The sequence below is a fragment of the Hemitrygon akajei genome, chromosome 9 (assembly GCF_048418815.1).
Source record: "Hemitrygon akajei chromosome 9, sHemAka1.3, whole genome shotgun sequence".
Classification (NCBI taxonomy): Eukaryota; Metazoa; Chordata; class Chondrichthyes; order Myliobatiformes; family Dasyatidae; genus Hemitrygon; species Hemitrygon akajei.
In genome coordinates, this window is record NC_133132.1 from 175,215,299 (window position 1) to 175,237,597 (window position 22,299).

The 22,299-nt window shown below is 41.2% G+C and overlaps 1 protein-coding gene across 1 annotated transcript in view; it reads left to right on the plus strand.

Annotated features, from left to right (window-relative positions):
* LOC140733768 (PC3-like endoprotease variant B) overlaps positions 1 to 22,299 on the plus strand; it is a 2,072,848-nt gene that overhangs the window by 1,158,457 nt on the left and 892,092 nt on the right. Inside the window, 1 exon segment of the mRNA XM_073057521.1 lies at positions 19,054 to 19,091. Within this exon segment, the coding sequence (XP_072913622.1) occupies positions 19,054 to 19,091 (38 nt within the window).

Here is a 22,299-nt window from a genome sequence, read left to right on the forward strand (position 1 = left end):
TAATTCTCTTAAAAATTTAATAAAAAATATAAAAAAAAGAATGCAGTAGAACAGAGTGATCTAGGAATAATGGTGCATAGTTCCCTGAAGGTGGAATCTCATGTGGATAGGGTGGTGAAGAAAGCTTTTGGTATGCTGGCCTTTATAAATCAGAGCATTGAGTATAGGAGTTGGAATGTAATGTTAAAATTGTACAAGGCATTGGTAAGGCCAAATTTGGAGTACTGTGTACAGTTCCGGTCACCAAATTATAGGAAAGATGTCAACAAAATAGAGAGAGTACAGAGAAGATTTACTAGAATGTTACCTGGGTTTCAGCACCTAAGTTACAGGGAAAGGTTGAACAAGTTAGGTCTTTATTCTTTGGAGCATAGAAGGTTGAGGGGGGACTTGATAGAAGTATTTAAAATAATGAGGGGGATAGATAGAGTTGACATGCTTTTTCCATTGAAAGTAGGGGAGATTCAAACAAGAGGACATGATTTGAGAGTTAGGGGGTAAAAGTTTAAGGGTAACACGAGGGGGAATCTCTTTACTCAGAGAGTGGTAGCTGTGTGGAATGAGCTTCCAGTAGAAGTGGTAGAGGCAGGTTCGGTATTGTCATTTAAAGTAAAATTGGATAGGTATAAGGACAGGAAAGGAATGGAGGGTTATGGGCTGAGTGCGGGTCAGTGGGACTAGGTGAGAGTAAGCGTTGGCACGGACTAGAAGGGCCGAGATGGCCTGTTTCCGTGCTGTAATTGTTATATGGTTATATGAGCAAAATAGTGAAGTAGTGTTTGTGAGCTCATGGACCATTCAGAAATCTGATGGTGGAAGAGAAAAATCCGTTCCTAAAACATCAATTGTGTTTTCTCAGGCTCCTATAACACATACCCAATGACAGCTTTACTTGTCACTTGTATATCAAAACATTGACACAGTGAATGGCATTGTTTCATCGTTTGTGATGTGCTGGTTGTCAACAAGTGTCGTCAGGCTGCTGATGTTAATAGAATATGGCTACAACTCATCGACACTAACTGTACTTTGTAATGTGGGAAGAAACCAGTGTACCCAGAGGAATCCCTGCACAGTCAGGGGAAAACATTCAAACTTCTGACACACTGCATTAAGAATCAAAACCTAATTGATGTTGGCTGGTGTTGTAAAGCAGTTTCGCTAACTGCTGCACTCCAATGTCGGCCCATATCATAAGCTACATGATGAGATAAGTTACAGTTAATCTCTGAGCACGTGCTGGAGTGGAACATGGCACTCAGAGGAGCTCCACATAATGTGGTGGGAACATGCAAACTCTGCAAAGGCTGTTCATGACAGCAGACTCTAAGCTGAGAGGTGGAATCACCTAAATGCTGCGCCAATGTGTCAATTACTAAAATAAATTTAAAATGTATTTAAGTTTAAACAATTTAAAACTAAGGTATCCCTTTGGCAGACCAATAAGTCTATAAAGCCTTTAGTTGGTCTATTTCATCAGCTGGTCATTTATAACTGCAGCAAGTAATCACAAAACAAACTCACATCATACAGGGGAGTCATCAAATGCACTCTGTCCCTCTCTCTGTATCCTGATTCCCCTTCCAATTTTTCTTTGCCATTTCAATGATTTTTTTAAAATTCAACATTAGCGGGCAAAGGTCTTTATCAAGTATTTTCTGGAAACCCTCAAGAATATCCTCCATGGCTTCCTTTCTGTGACTTTATTTTCTTCAACAAAATCAATTACGTTTCATCAGACAAGATAACACTCATCACATCTCAGAGAACATGGAATATAGAACATGATTAAGTTTTTTTTAAAACGAGCTGATGAGGGTGATTGATGAAGGCAGAGTTGTGGACATTGTGTAAATGGATTTTAGTAAGGCATTTGACAGGGTGCCTCATGGGAGGCTCTACCAGAAGATTAAGATGTATTGGATCTATGGTGAGTTGGACCTCTTTCTCAGGATTGAAATGTCTAATACCAGAGTGCATGCATTTAAGGCGAGAAGGCATCATTTCAAAGGAGATGTGAGGGGCAAGATTTTTACATGGAGAGTGGTGGGTGCCCGGGATATGTTGTCTAGGCTGGTGTTAGAGGCAGGTACATTAGAGACTAAAAACAGATGATTAGGCAGGCACATAAATGTGAGAGAAATGGACATTGTATAGGCAGAAGAGATGAGTTGAGTTGGCCATTTGACTACTAATTTAGTTGGTTCAGTACAAAATTGTGGGCTATAAGAGCTGTTTCAGTGCTGTACTGTTCTATGTTCTATATCTGAGAACACTACAGGGCAGTACATGTCCTCCGCTCATGATGTTTATGCTGACATCTTCAACTACTCTCAGAACAATCTAACCCTTTTACATCCATAACCCTCCATATTCCTATCATCCATGTACCTATCTAAAAGTCTCTTAAATGTCTCTAAAGTACCTTCCTCGACCACCATCCCTGACAAGATGTTCCATGTCTGTGTAAAAGACTTAACTTTGACATCCCCTCCTATACTTTGCTCCAATCACCTTAAAATTATCCACTCTGGTATTTATCATTTACCCCCAGGAAAAAGTCTCTGACTGTCCGCTCAATCTGTGCCTCTTATCATCTTGTACACCTCTTTTGAAGTCATTTCTTAACCTCCTTTGATCCAAAGAAAAGCCCCAGCTCACTCAACCTTTCCTCATAACATGATCTCTAATCCAGGCAGCATCCTGGTAAATCTCCTCTGCACCTTCTCTAAAGTTTCCACATCCTTCCTATAATGAGGTGACCAGAACTGAACACAGTACTTTAAGTAGCATTTTGTAAGTGGTAATTCCTGCTTACTATATTTCCATAACTAGAAATTTAGTGCATTACTGGTTCTATAGATTAACCTATTTTCTACAAGTTAACAAATTGATTATTCATATAACCCAACATACAGTTTTTCTATATGAAACAAAACAAAACAAAAGAGATTCAAGGTACAAAGTTTAAAACAAGATGTTGATATTTAAAAATAGACATAAGGAGGAATAAACATATGATGAGATATGGTTTACAAATCGCAGAGTATTTAAAGTGGAGGGTGATAGGTTCCTGATTAGTAAGGGTGTCAAAGGTTACAGGGAAAAGGCAGGAGGGATAATAAATCATCCATGATGAAATGGTGGAGCAGGCTTGATGTGCCCAAAGGCCTGGTTTTGCTCCTATTTCTTATGGTGCTGTATGTCAATAAATAAATCAATAAGCATCTTGGGCAGAAGGGCCTGTACTGTACATAACATTCCATATTCTATGTTCTATATTCAATGCAGCGACTGATAGATATTTGAAGTCAAGAGCTACGGAAACAATATGTGAAAGTGGCACTCAGTGTGAGACTGGATCATCCATGTACTTATGGAATGGCACTCATTGTAAAGGGCCACTTTTGCACAAGTTTCATACATTTTTAAGTCTTGTTCCTTGATATTGACACTTCCAAAAGTTCTCCAAAATACATGCAGGTCATTATTTAGTTCTGAGAGATTTTTATAAGTACAAAATAACAGAGACCTCAAAAAGGTTAGAAAAATTGCCATGAATATGGATAACGTACACTCAGTGGCCACTTTATTGGGTACACCTGTACACTGGCTCGTTAATACAAATATCTAATCCGTCAATTATCCGGCAGTAACTCAATGCATAAAAGCATGCAGACATAGTCAAGAGGTTCAGTGGCTGTTCAGACCAAACAGCAGAATGGGGGAGAAAAGTGATCTTTGACTGTGAAATGATTGTTGATGCTATACGGTGTGGTTTGAGAATCTTAGAATCTGCTGATCTCCTGGAAATTTCATACATTGCAGACTCTAAAGTTTACAGAGAATGGTGTGAAATACAAAACATCAAATCAATGGCAGTTCTAAGGGTGAAAATGCCCTGTCATTTACAGAGGTCAGAGGAGGATGGCCAGACTAATTCAAGTTGACAGGAAGGCGACTGTCTGAAATAACCACTTTACAACAGTGCATACAGAAGAACATCTCTGAATGCAAAACCCATTGAACCTTGCAGTGAACTGGCCCCAGTACTTAGTAAGCTGGCAACTCAGGACTTGTGGCATTTATCAACTTGCAATGCATTGAGGAGAGCCAATTGAGTTTCCTTATTAGAAATTGCCAGGCAGGCTTGGGTTAATAAATAGCCACTGAAAATATTCAGATTCAGATTCAGTTTATTGTCATTTAGAAACCACAAATGCAATGCAGTTAAAAAATGAGACAATGTTCCCCCAGAATGATATCACAAAAGCACATGACAAAACAGACTACACCAGAAAATCCACGTAATATTTGGCAATCCCCAATCCAGAGTCCAGAGAGGCTGCTGCGTATTAATATCGTGCTACCGTCTCAGCGCGTTCCCCGAAAAGGAGCTCCAAATCCACCAGACAAAACAAGACCAAAAACTAAAGCTATAAGACCTGCACAAAACCACATAGTTACAACATATAGTTACAACAGTGTAAACAATAGCATAATTGATAAAAAACAGACTATGGGCACAGTAAAAATGGTCCAAAGATGTTAAAGGACTATAAGTTCAAAAGAAATCACCACACAGTTTCCACAAGTCCCCAGGGTCCCGACAGACTCACCATCCCACGCCGGCGGCAGAAGGGAATACCCCCACTATGGACTTCCATGGCACTGCCCGACTCAGCCTCGCAGACGCAGCACCCAATGAAAGCTCCGTCAAACCCAGCCTCGCGGACGCAGCACACAATGAAAGCTCCGTCGAACCCAGCCTCGCGGACGCAGCACACAATGAAAGCTCCGTCGAACCCAGCCTCGCGGACGCAGCACACAATGAAAGCTCCGTCGAACCCAACCTCGCAGACGCAGCACACACTGAAAGCGACCTGACAGCAGCAGACTCCAAGTCCTTTGAACCTCCGAGCCAACGACCATCCCCTCCATCACAGCTTCTCCGAGCACCATCCTCTGCCGAGCATATTAAGACGGCCCCGCCAACAGCCATCAGCAACGCGACCCCGAGGACTGGGGGCCTGTTCTTCCCAGCAGAGTCCCGGACCTCACAGCAGCAGCAACAACAAATAAGGTCTTCCTGGAGATTTCCCGATGTTCCTCCATGGTCCCACGTCCGTTTTCAATCAATTATGATTGCGCACGGCACCCCGCTTCACAAATAACAGATAATCAGCTCCGGAGTGGCTGCTGCAAGCCGCGTCACGCTGCCATCTTGGAAAATATCTCAGAGAATTGAAGAATTCGGGTTCACAGCAGCATGTTTCCCTAATGTCAGGATGTAGCTTGTACGTCCAAGTGAGAAATGTAGTGAATTAATTCAAAGTAGCGTGGCGGTTAGCATGATGCTATTACAGTTCGAGGTGTCAGAGTTCAGACTTCAATTCCAGCACCATCTGTAAGAAGTTTGTACGTCCTTCCCGTGACATTGTGGGTTTCCTCTGGTTTCCTCCCACATTCCAAAGACGTACCGGTTAGTAGGTTAATTGGTTCATTATCAATTGTCCTGTGACTAAGGTGGTACTAAATAGGTAGGTTGCTGGGCATTGCAGCTTGTTATCCCTAAATAAAATAAATAAATAAGTATTGTTATTGTAAATTGTCCTGTGACTAGGCTAGTGTTAAATAGGTGAGCTGCCGGGAGGTGCGATTCATTGTTCTGCGACGTATCTCTAAATTAATAAATAAAGGAATAAATTGTAGTCACGAGTTGCATAAGGTCTTCATGAAAATAAAATCTCACAGGCTTCCTCCCATTATTGATGAAAAAAAGGAGCGTTGCTGGGAGCAACACAGAAGAACGCAGGAACAGTTTTATTAGTCATCAGCAATACTGTCAAGATATTTGTGTGTACTATTTTTTGGTGCTAAAGGCTAGTTTTCCTGAATAGACTGTTAATTTGATCATTCTCATATGGTTCACAGGAACTAATTTCAATACCACACAAGTTAAAATACATCCATAGTCCAGACACTATATTTTGTTCTCTTTTACACTTGTGGACCAGAAATGACAGTAAACAATCTTGAATTATCCACATTGAGGTAGATAAACTCAAAGGTGCTGAATGAGTTAAAGGTGGTGAATGTGTTAAAGGTGCTGAATGAGCCACAATGAAACAATGACATTATTTTTGTGGGAATTAATTTATGAGCTTCTTTCTGTGTCTTTATTTTTTTCTGTTCTATTGCTTGACTGCACTTTGGATTGTCAGTCAGTGCTAAATCCCATCTGTCTTTTGACTCCTGTGTGAGCTGTCTCATCCCTGAGTCATTAAGGTGGGTGGGTGGACAGGCAAATGAGGCAGAATCTTTTCAGTGATTTCACCTACATGTGAGCCAATGGAGACAGTTTGTTTTGCACGCTATGTAGCTATTCAGTTTTACAAAGCTGCCCCAATCCTAAATCTTATCCCCTTCCTGCCCACCTGTCAGGCCTACCCGAGAGGGTGCAGAGGAGATTTATCAGGGTGTGACCTGGATAGGAGAGCATGTCTTATGAGGATAGGTTTAACGAGCTTAGGCTTTTCTCTTGGACGTGAAGGAGGATGAGATGTAATTTGATAGAGGTGTATGAGATAATAAGAGGCTCAGATAGAGTAGGCACAACCAGTGACTTTTTCCCAGTGTGGAAATGGCTAATACGAAGAGGCACAATTTTGAGGTGATTGCAGGAACTTATGAGGAGTGGTGAGCACATGGCACAAAAGTAGTGGAGATGCATTAGGGACCTTTAAGGAACTCTTAGCACATAGATGTTAGAAGAATGAAGCATTATGTAAGGGGGAGTGGATAGATTGATCTTCCCTGACATTAGAAGGTCTGCACAACACAGTGGGCTGAAAAGCCTGTAATGTTCTGTGCACTATGTCCTAAGTTCTATGTAAATTGCTGCAAGAGGGGTTCGAGAATAGTGATGTGTTCTATGAGGATAGTGTTCTTTATCTCACACAAAACGCTATACAGAGTGTATTCTGTTAATTAGCGAACCAGATGATTCCACTATAGATGATGAAGTTTCTTTGTAAGGCAGCTAAGAGTTTTGAAATTTTGATCACTTATACAATTTCAAATAGAATATCTTAAATGTCATATCAGAATGCTATTCACTTGAAACTTCATTCATCCTTTGATTTTACTATCCAGGCTATAGATGTTCAGTAATAGGGAAACATACTAACATGGGCCTTTCTATTGAACAGATTATGCTTGTGGGATATTACATGAGCAAAACAGAAATTGAAAATGGAACATACCCTGAAAAGGAATTAAACAACCTTTATATCACTGTATATGTAAGAAAAACAAGGTAGTTCTACAACTGTGAGAATGGAATGGAAAACTGCCCATTCACCTTGACGCCTTTCCTGGGCTCCATTCTACAATCGACCATTTACTAGCTCCTTCATTTACAGGAGCTGTCAAAATTACCATTCTACAGAGAGTCAGAGTCATCGAATACTACAGAACAGAAACTGGTCCTTTGGTCCATCTAGTCCATTCTGAGCTGTTATTCTGCCTAGTCCAGGGCCCCATTTCTGAACCATAGACTCCCATACTCCTACCATCCATGTATTTATCTAAACATCTGTAATTGTTGAAATCGAAACTCCATCCACAACTTGCACTGGCAGCCCTTTCCACACTCTCATTACCCTCAATCTCATCCCCCTCATGTCCCTCTTAAATATTTCACCTTTCACCTAGTTGCAGGCCCACCCACCCTCAGTGGGAAAAAGCCTGCTTCCATTTACCCTATCTATATCCCTCATAAATTTGTATGCCTAATCAAACCTTCCCTCAAACTTCTATGTACCAAGGAATAAAGTCCTAATCTATTAAAATTTTCCTCTAGATCCAGCAACATAGAAACATGGAAAAACATAGAAAACCTACAGGCTGTTTGGCCCACAAAGCTCTGCCAAACATGTCCTTACCTTAGAAATTACTAGGCTTACCTATAGCCCTCTATTTTTCTAAGCTCCATGTACCTATCCAGGAGTCTCTCAAAAGACCCTATCATATCCGCCTTCACCACTGTCGCCGGCAGCCCATTCCACACACTCACCACTCTGCCTAAAAAAAACTTACCCCTGATATCTCCTCTGTACCTACTTCCAAGCACCTTAAACCTGTGCCCTCTCATGTTAGCCATTTCAGCCCTGGGAAAAAGCCTCTGACTATCCATAAGATCAATGCCTCTTATCATCTTATACACCTCTATCAGGTCACCTCTCATCCTCCATCGCTCCAAGGAGAAAAGGCTGAGTTCACTCAACCTATTCTCATATGGCATGCTCCCCAATCCAGGCAACATCCTTGTAAATCTCCTCTGCACCCTTTCTATGGTTTCCACATCTTTCCTATAGTGTGGTGACCAGAAATGAGCACAGTACTCCAAGTGGGGTCTGTCCAGGGTCCTATATAGCTGCAACATTACCTCTCGGTTCCTAAACTCAGTCCTATGATTGATGAAGGCCAATGTACCATATGCTTTCTTAACCATAGAGCCAACCTGTGCAGCTGCTTTGAGCGTCCTATGGACTCAGACCCCAAGATCCCTCTGATCCTCCAAACTGTCAAGAGTCTTACCATTAATACTATATTCTGTCATCATATTTGACCCACCAAAATGAACCACCTCACATTTATCTGGGTTGAACTCCATCCACCACTTTTCAGCCCATTTTTGCATCTTATCAGTGCCCTGTTGTAACCTCTGACAGCCCTCCACACTATCCACAATACCTCCAACCTTTGTGACATCAGCAAATTTACTAACTCATCCCTCCACTTATTCATCCAGGTCATTTATAAAAATCACGAAGAGTAAGGGTCCCAGAACAAATCCCTGAATTACACCACTGATCACCGACCTCCATACAGAATATGAACTGTCTACAACCACTCTTCCCTTTCTGTGGGCAAATCAGTTCTGGATCCACAAAGCAATGTTCCCTTGGATCCCATGCCTCCTTACTTTCTCAATAAACCTTGCAGAGGGTACCTTGTCAAATGCCTTGCTGAAATCCATGCACCTACTGCTCTACCATCATCAATGTGTTTAGTCACATCCTCAAAAAATTCAATCATAAGCCATGACCTGCCTTTCACAAAGCCATGCTGACTATTCCTAATCATATTATTTCTCTTTGTAAATTTTCTCTGAACTCTTTCAATCTTATTTACATCTTTCCTGTAGGTGGGTGACCAAAACTGCACACAACACTCCAAATTAGGCCTCACCAACATCTTATACAACTTCAGCATAACATCCTCATTCCTGTTCTCAGTATTTAAAGGCCAATATGCTAAAAGCTCTCTTGAAGATTCTATCTACTTGGGGAAAGATTACCTTTTGTAGAGGGCTCTGAAGTGACGCCATTCTTCCATCATCATTTTAGATGTCCTCCCACTCTTTATTTTCATCAGATTGTCTGTTGCTTGTTCAATTTCCATTCATTTGTTCATTCTGTATTTACCGATCGAAAGGATCTTTACATTTGAAAATGATTAGATTTTTATATAAAATGCTCTACCTACTTCAGTTTTTCCTTTTGCCTCCTTTATGACAACTGATTACAGACCATCCCATGGCTCATCAACCATAGCCAAACACTCTACTCCTTTGACTCTGGACTCTGCTTTCTCCATGAGAAAGATAATCTACCAATATAAACCTATTTTCTGTCACTGGGAAATAAGAGAGGGTAAGAGTCTGCCAATATCTGTAAGAGATGTACTAGAAATTTCCTAATTGACTTCATAGATTTTGATGGATAAATGTTGAATGGGGGAGCGGGGATGTTGCTGGGTATATACAGAAATTCCATCAAGTACTCCCTTCCTAGCCTGTGCTAATTATATCTGATTGCATTAGGGCTGAGCAAAGAAAAAAATAATCCAAAGGCAATTGATCTCAATGAGATTGTTCTACCAGTGGGACAATCAGTGAGGGACAAGACAAGCTACATTTTCATTCCTTCCCTTTAAGGATAACTGCTTTGACCTTGATAACAGAAAACCCTTTTGAATTCAAAATCCAACAGGATTTTGCTGTTGTGCAGAAGAATCTTACAATTACTGATGGAGCGACCATGGATTTCTCATTGAAACGGGGATATTATTTCAGATTTGCAACTTTTATAATTACTATCTACCTCACTCCCAATTCTCGACAGGATTTGCCCAATTCCACAGGAATTCCATTTGTCTCTGCTACACTTTTCACTGTCGTTTTTTCTGTGTTTTGTTTCTTGTCCTTTTATTCTCCCCATGGTATCCGTGAGTTTTCTCTGAATGCTCTGGTTTCCTCCCACATTCCAAAGTTGTACTAGTTAATAGATTATTGGTCATTGTAATTTGTCCTGGGGGTAAATAGGTGGGATGCTGGGTGGTGTGGCTCAGTGGGCTGGAAGGTCCTGTTCTGCACTGTATCTCTAAGTAAAATAAAATGTGTAATAAATAAATCCTTCTAGTTTCACCTTGCTTGTGTTCCTCTCTTTAGACTCTTGTTTCGGGATTCTTGTCTAGAGTGATTTAATTTTAGGATATTATTTTAAGCTTATGATGGTAATAATTGGTTACAATTTTCTTTTCAACGCATGGTTATTTGAGTTACTGTCACCTTCCTGTTAGCTTGAACTCGTCTGGACATTCTCCCCTGACATCTCTCATTACAAGATGCTCTAGCACACAGAACTACTGCTCACTGGATTTTTTTTCCAGTTTTTCGCACAATTCTCTGTAAACTCTAGAGACTGTTGTGTATGGAAATGCCAGCAGATTAACACTTTATATAAACATAAAACAATTACAGCACGGAAACAGGCCATCTCGGCCCTTCTTAGTCCATGCCAACGCTTACTCTCACCTAATCCCACTGGCCCGCATTCAGCCCATAACCCTCCATTCCTTTCCTGTCCATATACCTATCCAATTTTACTTTAAATGACAATACTGAACCTGCCTCTACCACTTCAACTGGAAGCTCATTCCACACAGCTACCACTGTCTGAGTGAAGAAATTCCCCCTCATGCTACCCTTAAACTTTTGCCCCCTAACTCTCAAATCATGTCCTCTTGTTTGAATCTCCCCTACTCTCAATGGAAAAGATACTGATATTTCTGAGATACTCAATCAAGAATCATTCCATGGTCAAAGTCACTTAAATCAGTAACTCATATAAACATGTCTTACAACCGTGCTGTGCAGAAGAGTTCTTCCACATCAAACCTTGAAGTGGATGGGCTACAACAGCAGAAGACCATGAATGTACACTCAGTGGCTACTTTATTCAGTACCGAAGGTACAAGTGATGACTGAGTACATCTGAACATGTAGGTATGTAGTTCATTACTGTGTGGAAATGCTATATGTTTGGTATGAGGTTCATTACTGTGTGAAAAATGTTATAAGAGTGGGACAAGGATCTTTACTGTGTTGAAAATGCTGTACATTTGGTACGAGGATCATAATGAATAGTATGAACATGTTAATGGAACTATATTACAGACCACCCAACAGTCTGGTGCCTCCCTGGTGCCAGGGTTCACGATATCTCGGATCGAATTCTCGGTATTCTCAGGAGAGAGGGTGAGCAGCCAGATGTCATGGTCCACGTGGTGACCAATGACATAGACAGGAGTAGGGATGAGGTCCTGAAGAAAGAATATAAGGAGATAGGAAAGAAAATAAAAAGCAGGACCTCAAGTGGCACTTTTAAGGAATATAAAAGTGGATAAATCTCCAAGTCTTGACATGATATTCCCCAGGACCTTGAGGGAAGTTAGTGTAGAAATAGCAGGGGCTCTGACAGAAATATTTCAAATGTCATTAGTAATGGGGATGCAGAAAGAGGGGGTGAGGGAAAGATGTGCTTGGTAGTGGGATCCCATTGGAGGTGGCGGAAGTTATGGAGAATTTTTCATTGGACCCGGAGGCTGGTGGGGTGGTAGGTGAGGACAAGGGGAGCCCTATCCCGAGTCGGGTGGCGGGCGGATGTGGTAGTAGAGGGTTACCTCTCTGACCAGAGGCTTTTGATTAGTGATGTGCCACAGGGATTGGTGCTGGTTCCTTTATTGTTTGTCATCGATAATGATCTGGATGATAATGTGATCAACTGGATCAGCAAATTTGCAAATGACACCAAGAATGGGGGGAAGTAGACAGTGAGGAAGGCTGCCATGGTTTCCAGAGGGATCTGTATCAGCTAGAATAATGGTGTGAAAAATAGCAGATGGAATTTAATGCAGACAAGTGTGAGGTTTGGCACTTCGGTTGGACCAACCAGCGTAGGTTTTACACATGAACTCTAGGGCACAGATGAATGTGGTAGAACAAAGGGATTTGGGAATACAGGTACATACTTAATTGAAATTTGTGTCACAAACAAATATGTTTGTAAATAAAGCTTTTGGCACATTGGCCTTCAATAATCAATGTATTGAGGACAGGAAATGGGATGATATGTTAAAGTTGTATAAGACATTGGCAAGGCCTAATTTGGAGTATTGTGTGCAGTTTTGGTCACCTACCTACAGGAAAGACGTAAATGAGGTTGAAAGAATGCAGAGAAAATTTCCAAGGATGTGGCTGGGTGCAGAGGACCTGAGCTACAAGGGAAGAGTGAGTAAGTTAGGACTGTATTCTTATGAATGTAGAAGACTGAGAGGAGATTTGGTAGAGGTATACAAAACCATGAGGAGTATAGATCGGGTAAATGTAAACAGGCTTTTTCCACAGAGGTTGGGTGGGACTACAATCAGAGATCATGACTTAAGGGTAAAAGATGACTAACCCATTTGAAAGGTAATAACAAATGACCAAATAAATTTTGAAAAATGTTAGAACTAATTTGTAAATGACCTTGTTTATATTTTTCTTACTGTAAAATAATGTCTCTCGACAACACTTGTGCGAGCCTCTATTGGCCATGCTCAATCATGGATGCTGCATCCCAGCTGTCATACACAAGACTGGGCAGTATGATATTGAGAATAAGCTGTTGCCATGTAGCAAGTATCCACTTTTCATGCAGCTGATGAATCCAAAGGAATGGCAGAGCCTGATATGGTTTGGCACCAGTGGTGTCTCAAGAGTCACTAGTCAGCATTGAACTCAATGTAGAGACTCCAGATCTGGATCTTCCCTCAAGGTTTACTCCTGAAGCCTTCCCCATGAGTGGGTATAGCCACAAGAGAGTGTAGATTTGAGATCAGAGTTTTCCTTTCCTGAGATGTGCTGCCAACCATGGCTGACAAGTCCCAAATGGCCAGATCAACTGATTTTAATGCACTAATAGCCCACCTTTACCCCTTCTCCTGTCAGTAGAGATGGTTCCTCCAGACAAAGGGGAGGCAGTGGATGTTATTTACTTGGACTTTCAGAAGCCATTTGATAAGATGGCACACATGAAGCTGCTTAATAAGGTAAATTCCTATGGCATTACAGGAAAGATATCCATGGATAGAGTAATGGCAGGAGGCAAGGGGTGGGAATAAAAGGGCCTTAATCTAGTTGGCTGCCAGTGACTGGAGGTTTTCCTCAAGGGTCAGTATTGTAACCACTACTTTTCACATTGTTTGTCAATGATTTGGATAATGGAATTGATGGCTTTGTGGCAAAGTTTGATGATGATATGAAGATAGGTGGAGGGGTAGGTAGTGCTGAGGAAGCAATGCAATTACAGAAAGACAGACAAATTGGAAGAATGGGCAAAAAGAGTGGCAGATGGAACACAGTGTTAGGAAATGTATGATAGTATATTTTGATAAAAGGAACAATAGTGCAGACTATTTTCTAAATGGGCAGAAGGATCAAACATCAGAGCAACTTAGGAGTCCTTGTTCAAGACTCACAGAAGGTTAATTTACAGATTAAGTCTGTGGTAAAGAGGCAAATGCAATGTTGGCATTTATTTCAAGGGGAATAGAATATAAAAGCAAGAAGATGATGCTGAGTCTTTACTAGACACTAGTCAGGCTGCACTTGAAGTATTTTCAAAAGTTTTGGGCCCGATATCTCAGAAAGTATGTGTTGTCATTGGAGAGAATCCTGCTGAATTACGAGGATAATTCTGGGAATGAAGGGATTAACATATGAGTAGTTTTGGGCAGCTTTGAGCCTGTACTCAACTCAAAAGAATGTGGGGGTATCTCATTGAAACTTACCAAATGTTGAAAGGACTAGATAAGGTGGGTGTGGAGAGGATGTTTTCTATGGTGTGGATAACCAGAACTAGAGGCACAGCCTCAAAACTGTGAAGTAACCTTTTTCTACAGAGGTAAGGTGGAATTTTTTTAGCCAGAGAGTGGTGAATGTGTGGAATGCTCTGCTACAGATTGTGGTGGAGGCCAAGTCCATGGTTATACTTAAGGTGGAAGTTGATCGTTTCCTGATCAGTCAGGGCATCAAAGGATACGGCAAGAATGCAGGTGTATGGGGTTGAGTGGGATCCAGAATCAGCCGTCATGGAATGGTGGAGCAGACTCAATCGGCTGAATAAACTAATTCTGCTGCTATGTCTTACGGTCTTATGGACTTTGTAGCCACAGGTTAAGGCCTGGAACTGGACTTGGTTGTCAGAGGCTATTTGAGATGCTTGCTAATAGGTAGAGGTAGAGGGAGCTTATACCTACTAACTCCTCAAGCTATGACAACCTTAGAGAATCTGGCACATTTGTACATTTATTTATTTATTTCTTGTTTGTTTGTTTATTTATCTACCTATCTATCCATCCATTCATTCATTTATTTAGAGATACAGTAGAATAAGCTGGGTGTTCGGTGGCTGAGTGTTTCGCACAGCACTATTACAGCTTGGGGCGTCCTGGAGTTCAGAGTTTAATTCTGCCACCATTTTGTAAGGAGACTCTGTCCATCCTCCTCGTGGAAAGCATGGTTTGGGCTGAGACTCTTCATCAGGAAAGGAGAAGAAGCCAGAATAAGAAGGTGGGAGGAGGGGAAGCTGACAGGTGATAGGTGATAGGTGAAGCCAGGTGAGGGGGAAGGTAGGTGAATGGGGAAGGGGGTGTTTGAAATGAGAAGATGAAGCTGTTCGGTGGAAGATATCAAAGGTAATCTGATAGGACAGCAGAGTGGACCATGGGAGGGAGGTGATGCACAGGTGAGAAGAAGAGAAGAGGTAAGAGGGGAGCCAGAATAGGGAATGGACAATTATAATCTGATTGTTGATTCAGTATTGAATGGCAAAACTTGTGGAAACACCCTTGACAAAACTGATTAACCCTAAGCTAATCATTGGACAATTTTACAATGACCTGTTTATCTATTCAGCACATTTTTGGACAGTGGGAGGAAACTGGAGCACCCTGGGGGAAAACACACATTTTGAGAATCAGACATTTTTATATGATGAGCAAGCAACAAGAGGTATGCTCACAGGATGTAATACCATCTGTACAGAATTTATAAGTATGGCACTATGGATCTGCATTCTCTTAAGAGCCGCGCACTTTGGAACTTTGCATCTCCCATGGGCTTGTCACAGAGTTCGATTACCTTCTAGATGAAGACTTGAATTCACCTGATTGTTGCAGTCTGTGCTGCTGCCGTTATGAACTTCTTTGCCTCTGGCGGCTTTTTGTCTGCAACAAGAAATGTCAGCAATTTCACTCAGACAGAATTTCATCCTCACACTAAGCAGGTGACTTATGCCGAGTGTGTGGGATTCAACACTTTCATCACTCTTCTGATGGACAATAGGTGGCAGCCAATTTGTACTCAGTCATGTTCTGCAAATGACAAATGAGATAAGCCTGGATCTCGTTGCCACGTGAAGTTGTTGAAGCAGATAGCACTGACACAGTTAAGTGGAGACGTGGTGAATAACATATAACCTTTTTTTATCAAGTCTGTTTGGAAACCCTGGAATCCACTGTCTAACAACATTACAAGAGTTGATTCTAGGGATGAGGTGCTTTCTTTCTTTATTTAGAGATACAGTGTGGAACAGGGTCCTCTGGCCCAACAAGGCACACTAACAGCAACTCACCAGTTTAGCCCAAGCCTAATTACAGCACAATTTACAATGAGCAGTTAGCCTACCAACCGGTGCAACTTTTGACTGTGGGAGGAAACCAGAACACCAGGAGGAAACCCACATGGTGACAGGGAGAACACTGGACGGCGCTAGAATTGAACTCTGAACTCTGATGTAGTGAGCTGTAATAGTATAGTATAACACCCTTGTTCATTGATGCTCCAGGGCGGCATAGCAGCATGGTGGTTAGCACAAAACGTTACTGCGCTAGCGCTCTGGGTTCAGTCCTGGTTCTGTCTGTAGAACCTCCCCATGACCATGTGAGTTTCATATGGGTTTCCTCCCACATTCCCAGGACATTCCTGTTCGGGTTAGCAAGTTGTGGGCATACAATGTTTGTGCCACAAGCATGCCACTGCTTGTGGGCTGCCCCCAGCACATCCTCAGTTTGTATTGGTTGTTGACACAAACAAAGCATTTCACTGTATGTATCAATATACATATGACAAATAAAACTTACCTTTCTCTTTGGATAGGCACATACAGTACTGTGTAAAAGTCTTGTACATGTAAAAAAAACTGGAAAGCAAAGATGCCTTCAAAAATAATGAAATGAAAAGTTTCTAAATCTTAAAAAAATACTATAAAGAGCAGTAAATGGTAAAAACTAAATCAAGTCAATATTTGGTGTGACCACCCTTTGCCTTTAAAACTGCATCAATTCTTTTTGGCACACTGTCATGCAGTTTTATAACAAAATCAACTGGTCCGTTGTTCCAAGCATCTTGGAATACTTGTCACTGATCTTCTTTGGCTGTCTCACTTGCTTCTGTCACTCAGGGTAATCCCAGACAGTCTGGATGATGTTGAAACCACACAATCTGAAACCATATAACAATCTTGGATGCCTAAAACATTTTCACAGTACTGTATCACAGCAACTAATATCAGTGAGATGGTTGTGGAGTCTTTTTGAATTCACATTTGCTTGCATGACTTCCTAAAAAAAAAGGAAAGCAGAAAGACAAATGAAATCTCACAAGAGACTCATCCAGAAAGTCCTGAGGCATGGGATAAGTGGAACCTTGGCTGTTTGGATAAAACATTGGCTTAAAGGAAGAAAGCAGAGGGTAGTTGTGGAAGGAAAGTATTCTGCCTGGAGGTCGGTGACTAGTGGAGTGCCACAGGGATCTGTCCTGGGACCCCTGCTATTTGTGATTTTTATAAATGACCTGGATGTAGAGGCGGAAGGATGGGTGAGTAAGTTTGCGGATGACACGAAGATTGGAGGAGTTGTGGATGGAGCTGTAGGTTGTCGAAGGTTACAAGAGGATATAGACAGGCTGCAGAGTTGGGCAGAAAAATGGCAGATGGAGTTCAATCCGGACAAGTGTGAGGTGATGCATTTTGGAAGGACAAACCAGAAGACTGAGTACAGGATTAATGATCAGTTACTTAAGAGTGTGGATGAACAAAGGGACCTTGGGGTTCAAATCCATACATCCCTCAAGGTTGCTGCACAGATTGATAGGGTAGTTAAGAAGGCCTATGGGAGGCTAGGCTTCATTAACAGGGGGATTGAGTTCAAGAGTAGAGAGGTCATGTTGCAACTCTATAAATCTCTGGTGAGACTGCACTTAGAGTATTGTGTTCAATTCTGGTCACCTCATTATAGGAAGGATGTGGAAGCTATGGAGAGGGTGCAGAGGAGATTTACCAGGATGTTGCCTGGTTTGGAGAACAAGTCATATGAAGCAAGGTTAGCAGAGCTGGGACTTTTCTCTTTGGAGCGTAGAAGAATGAGAGGGGACTTGATAGAGGTCTACAAGATTATGAGAGGCATAGATAGGGTGGATAGTCAGTACCTGTTTCCCAGGGCACCAATAGCAAACACCAGAGGGCATATGTACAAAATTAAGGGAGGGAAGTTTAGGGGAGACATCAGGGGTAAGTTTTTTTTACACAGAGGGTTGTGAGTGCCTGGAATGACTTGCCAGGGATGGTGGTGGAGGCTAAAATATTAGGGGTATTTAAGAGCCTCTTGGACAGGCACATGGATGAAAGAAAAATGGAGGGTGATGGGGTAGTGTGGGTTTAGTACTTTTTTTAAAGGATTATATGGGTCGGCACAACATGGAGGGCTGAAGGGCCTGTACCGTGCCGTAGTGTTCTATGGTTTTATGGAAATGGGAAATTGTGGAGCCGGCAAATAAATTCCTTTCCATCATTGTTTGTGGGGAAAGATCCAAGTTTTCCTATTCTTGATGAAGCATGATGGAGTTTCTACCCCATCAAGCCTAATATAAAATCATGCTTTAATTTCCAGAGGAAAAGTATGTATTCTGAAGTACAGATGTCATCACAATAAGAATCAGGTTTATTATTATTATTGTTTCTGACACATGTCATGAAATTTGTTGTTTTGCAGCAGCAGTACAGTGCAAGACATAAAACATTAATTTGAGGTACAACTAGAACAATATTTGGAGAGATTGATAGATAGATTGATAATACAAAAAGAGAGCAAAATAGCAAGGTATGGTTCATGGAAATCTGATGGTAGAGAGAGAAAAGCTGTTCCTGAATCATTGAGTGATTGTCTTCAGGCTTCTGTACATCTTCATTGGTGGCGGTAATGACGAAAGGGCATTTTAGGTTCGTCTTGCCTTCAAGACCCAGAACTTAATTCAAAGGTTTCTGAAGGAGACAAAGTTGAACAGAACAAAACTATGACTCAAGCCAAGGGGAGAAAAGACTCCAACAGCAGGATAAACTTCTTTGCTAGTACTGCTTCATAAATACGACATTTGGAAATAGTTTGTTGGATTGTTAGTGCAAGTACAGTATGCATTGCAGGAAGGATGATGCAACTGGGATCACTTTATTTCAAAATTTAAAAATAGTGAAGTTGAGAGCAAGACCTCTATTACTTCATAGCTAATGTGGTCTGTCACATATCATTTATTTTGGTTTAAGAAGTATACCATTTCATGTCATGAAACAACTTATCCATTTCTTCTTTCTCTTTTTGTCTCTTTAGGTGTTAATCCCGCTAATCTTGACCTGAGGAAAAATATAGTAAGTTGTTTTTTTAATGTTTCATAAATTCATCTCTCTTCCATATACTATGTTTAAGCTGTAAGAGAACGCGAGGATAATTTGGAAAAAAGTTGAAACGGTTGTGAGGATCAATCTGAGTGAATCAACATAAGGACATAAGAATTAGGAGGTGGAGTAGGCCATCTGGCCCAGTGAGCCTGCTCCGCCATTCAATAATATCATGGCTGATAAGGCCATGGACTCATCTCCACTGACCTACCTTTTACCATAACTCTTAATTCCCTTACTATGCCTTGTCTTAAATACATTTACTGAGGTAACCTCTATTGCTTTGTTAGGCAGAGAATTCCATAGATTCACCACTCTCTGAGAAAGGCATTTCTTCCTCATCTCCATCCTAAATTTACTCATCCGAGTTTTGAGACTGTGTACCATAGTTATAGTCTCACCTACCAGTGGAAACAACTTTGCTGCATCTATCTTATCCACCTATCTGCCTTTTTCCTATAACACTTAATTCCCCTATGATGCAAAAATCTGTCCAAGCTATTTAAGACAAGGTTCCATACCCCTCATGTCCATGTACTGATCCAAATTTTCTTAAATGGTAAAATTAATCTCTCATCCACCATTTACACTGGTAGCTCATTCCATTATCTCATCATCCTCTGAGTGAAGAATTTTCCAACCTTATGTTCTCCTTAAACTTTTCAGCTTTCACCACTAATCCATGACCTCTAGATGTAGTTTTACCCAAGAGTGGAAAAACCCTGCTTGCATATACCCTATCTATACCCCTAATAATTTTAGAAACCTCTACTGAATCTCCCCTCAATCTTCGACATTCTACAGAATAAAGTTCCAGCCTGTTCAATCTTTCCATATAATTCACATCCTCAAGCAATATCATTGTAAAATTTCTCTGCAATCTTTCAATCTTATTTATATCTTTCCTATAGGTAGGTGACCAAAACTGCACACAAAATACTACAGATTAAGCCCAATCAGGCTCGAAGGGCCGAATGGCCTACTCCTGCACTTATTTTCTATGTTTCTATGTTTCTATCAACATCTTATACAAATTCAACATAACATCCCATCTCCTGTACTCAATACTTTGATTCATGAAGGCACTGTGCCAAAAGATTTCCTTACATCACTAGCTACCTGTGATATCACTTTAATTAATTGTGGAACTGTATTCCCAGATCCCTTTGTTCTACCACTCTCCTCAGTGCCCTACCATTTATTGTATAAGACCCACCGTCATTGATCCTACTGAAAATGCAACACCTCATATTTGTCTGCACTAAATTCCATCAGCCACTCTTCAGCCATATTTCCAGCTGGTGCAGATCCCACTGAAAGCTTTGATAATGTTCCTCACTGTCCACTACACCCCCAATCTTGATGACATCTGCAAATTTGCTGATCCAGTTAACCACATTATCATCCACAAACAAGAGAAAATCTACAGATGGTGGAAATCCAAGCAACGTACAAAATGCTGGAGGAACTCAGCCTGCCAGGCAGCATCTATAGAAAAGAGTACAGTCGACATTTCGGGTTGAGAACATTTATCAGGATTCATGAAGGGTCTTGGCTTGAAATATCGACCACGTTATCATCCAGATCATGGATATACTGTAGATGACAAACAACAATGGCCCCAGCACTGATCCCTGTGGCACACCACTAGTCACAGGCCTGCAGTTAGAGAAGCAATCACCTACTATCACTCTCTGGTTTCTCCCACAGAGCCAATGTCTATTCAAATTTACTACCTCAACTTGAATGCTTGAATGCCAAGTAACTGAACCATCTTAACCAACCTCCCATCTGACAACTTATCAAAGACGTTAGGAAAGACCATGTAGACAGCATCCATTGCCATGCCTTCATCAACTTTTCTGATAATTTCCTTGAAAAACTGTATAACGTCAGTTAGACGTGACTTACCACATGCAAAGCCATATTGACTATCCCTAAATAAACCCTGTCTATCCAAATACTTATATATCTGTTCCATTAGAATACCTTCCAATAACTTTCTCAGCACTGCTGTCAGGCCCACTGGCCTATAATTTCCTGGCTTATTCATAGAGCCTTTCTTAAACATTAGCTATCCTCCTTTGACGTCTCTCCTATGGCTAACAATGTTTTAAATATCTCTGCTAGAGCCCCTACAATTTCTACACTAGCCTCCCATGGGGTCTGAGGCAACATCTTGTCAGGCCCTGGTAATTTATCCACCATAATTTGCCTCAAGACAGCAAACCCTTTGTAATCTGTATTGGGTCCATGACTTTGCTGCTGCATTGCCTCACAACTATGGTCTCTGTGTCCATCTCCCAAGTAAATATATGCAAAAAAAGTCCATCTAATATCTCTCCCATCAATTTCAGCTGCACGCATGGATTACCATTCTCATTTTCCTGAGATGCAATTTTGTCCCTTGCTATACTTTTGCTTTTAACATATCTGTCGAATTAGCTTTCTCCTTCACCTTGCCTGCCAGAGCAACCTCATGTCTTCTGTTAACCTCCTGATTTCTTTCTTAAATGTTCTCTTGAATTTTTATACTCATCAAGCACCTCATTTGTCCCTATTTGCCTAAACCTGCTATGCTCCCCCTTTAGTTTCTTAACCAGGGCCTCAACATATCTCGGAAACCAAAGTTCTCTGATAGAAACATACAAACACTATACTCTCAATATTTCACTTTTGAAGGCCTCCCACTTCCCAAGTACACCTTTGCTTATTGTTCAAATCTTGGCTCATGTGTTCTCTGTGTCCATGGTGTTTGCAAGCTGAGCCTTCCATCATGGTTATGATTGTCTGGGCTTCTGACAGTAATTCCTCTCTGGCCAATAGTTCCCCTATTTCACCTGATATACTATTAAGATAGCATTGCAATTTCGTAAGCCCATAAGACATAGGAGCAGAATTAGTCCATTCAGCCCATTGAGTCTGCTCTGTGATTTCATCATGGCTGATCCCAGATCCCATTGAACCCCATACACTTGCCTTCTTACTATATCATTTGATGCCCTGACCAATCAGGAAATGACCAACTTCTGCCTTAAATATACCCATAGACTTGGCCTCCATCACATTTTGTGGCAGAGAATTCCATGGATTCACTACTTTCAGGCTGAAAAAGTCCTCCTTACCTCCGTTCTAAAAGGTCGCCCCTCAATTTTCAGGCTGTGCCCTCTAGTTCTAG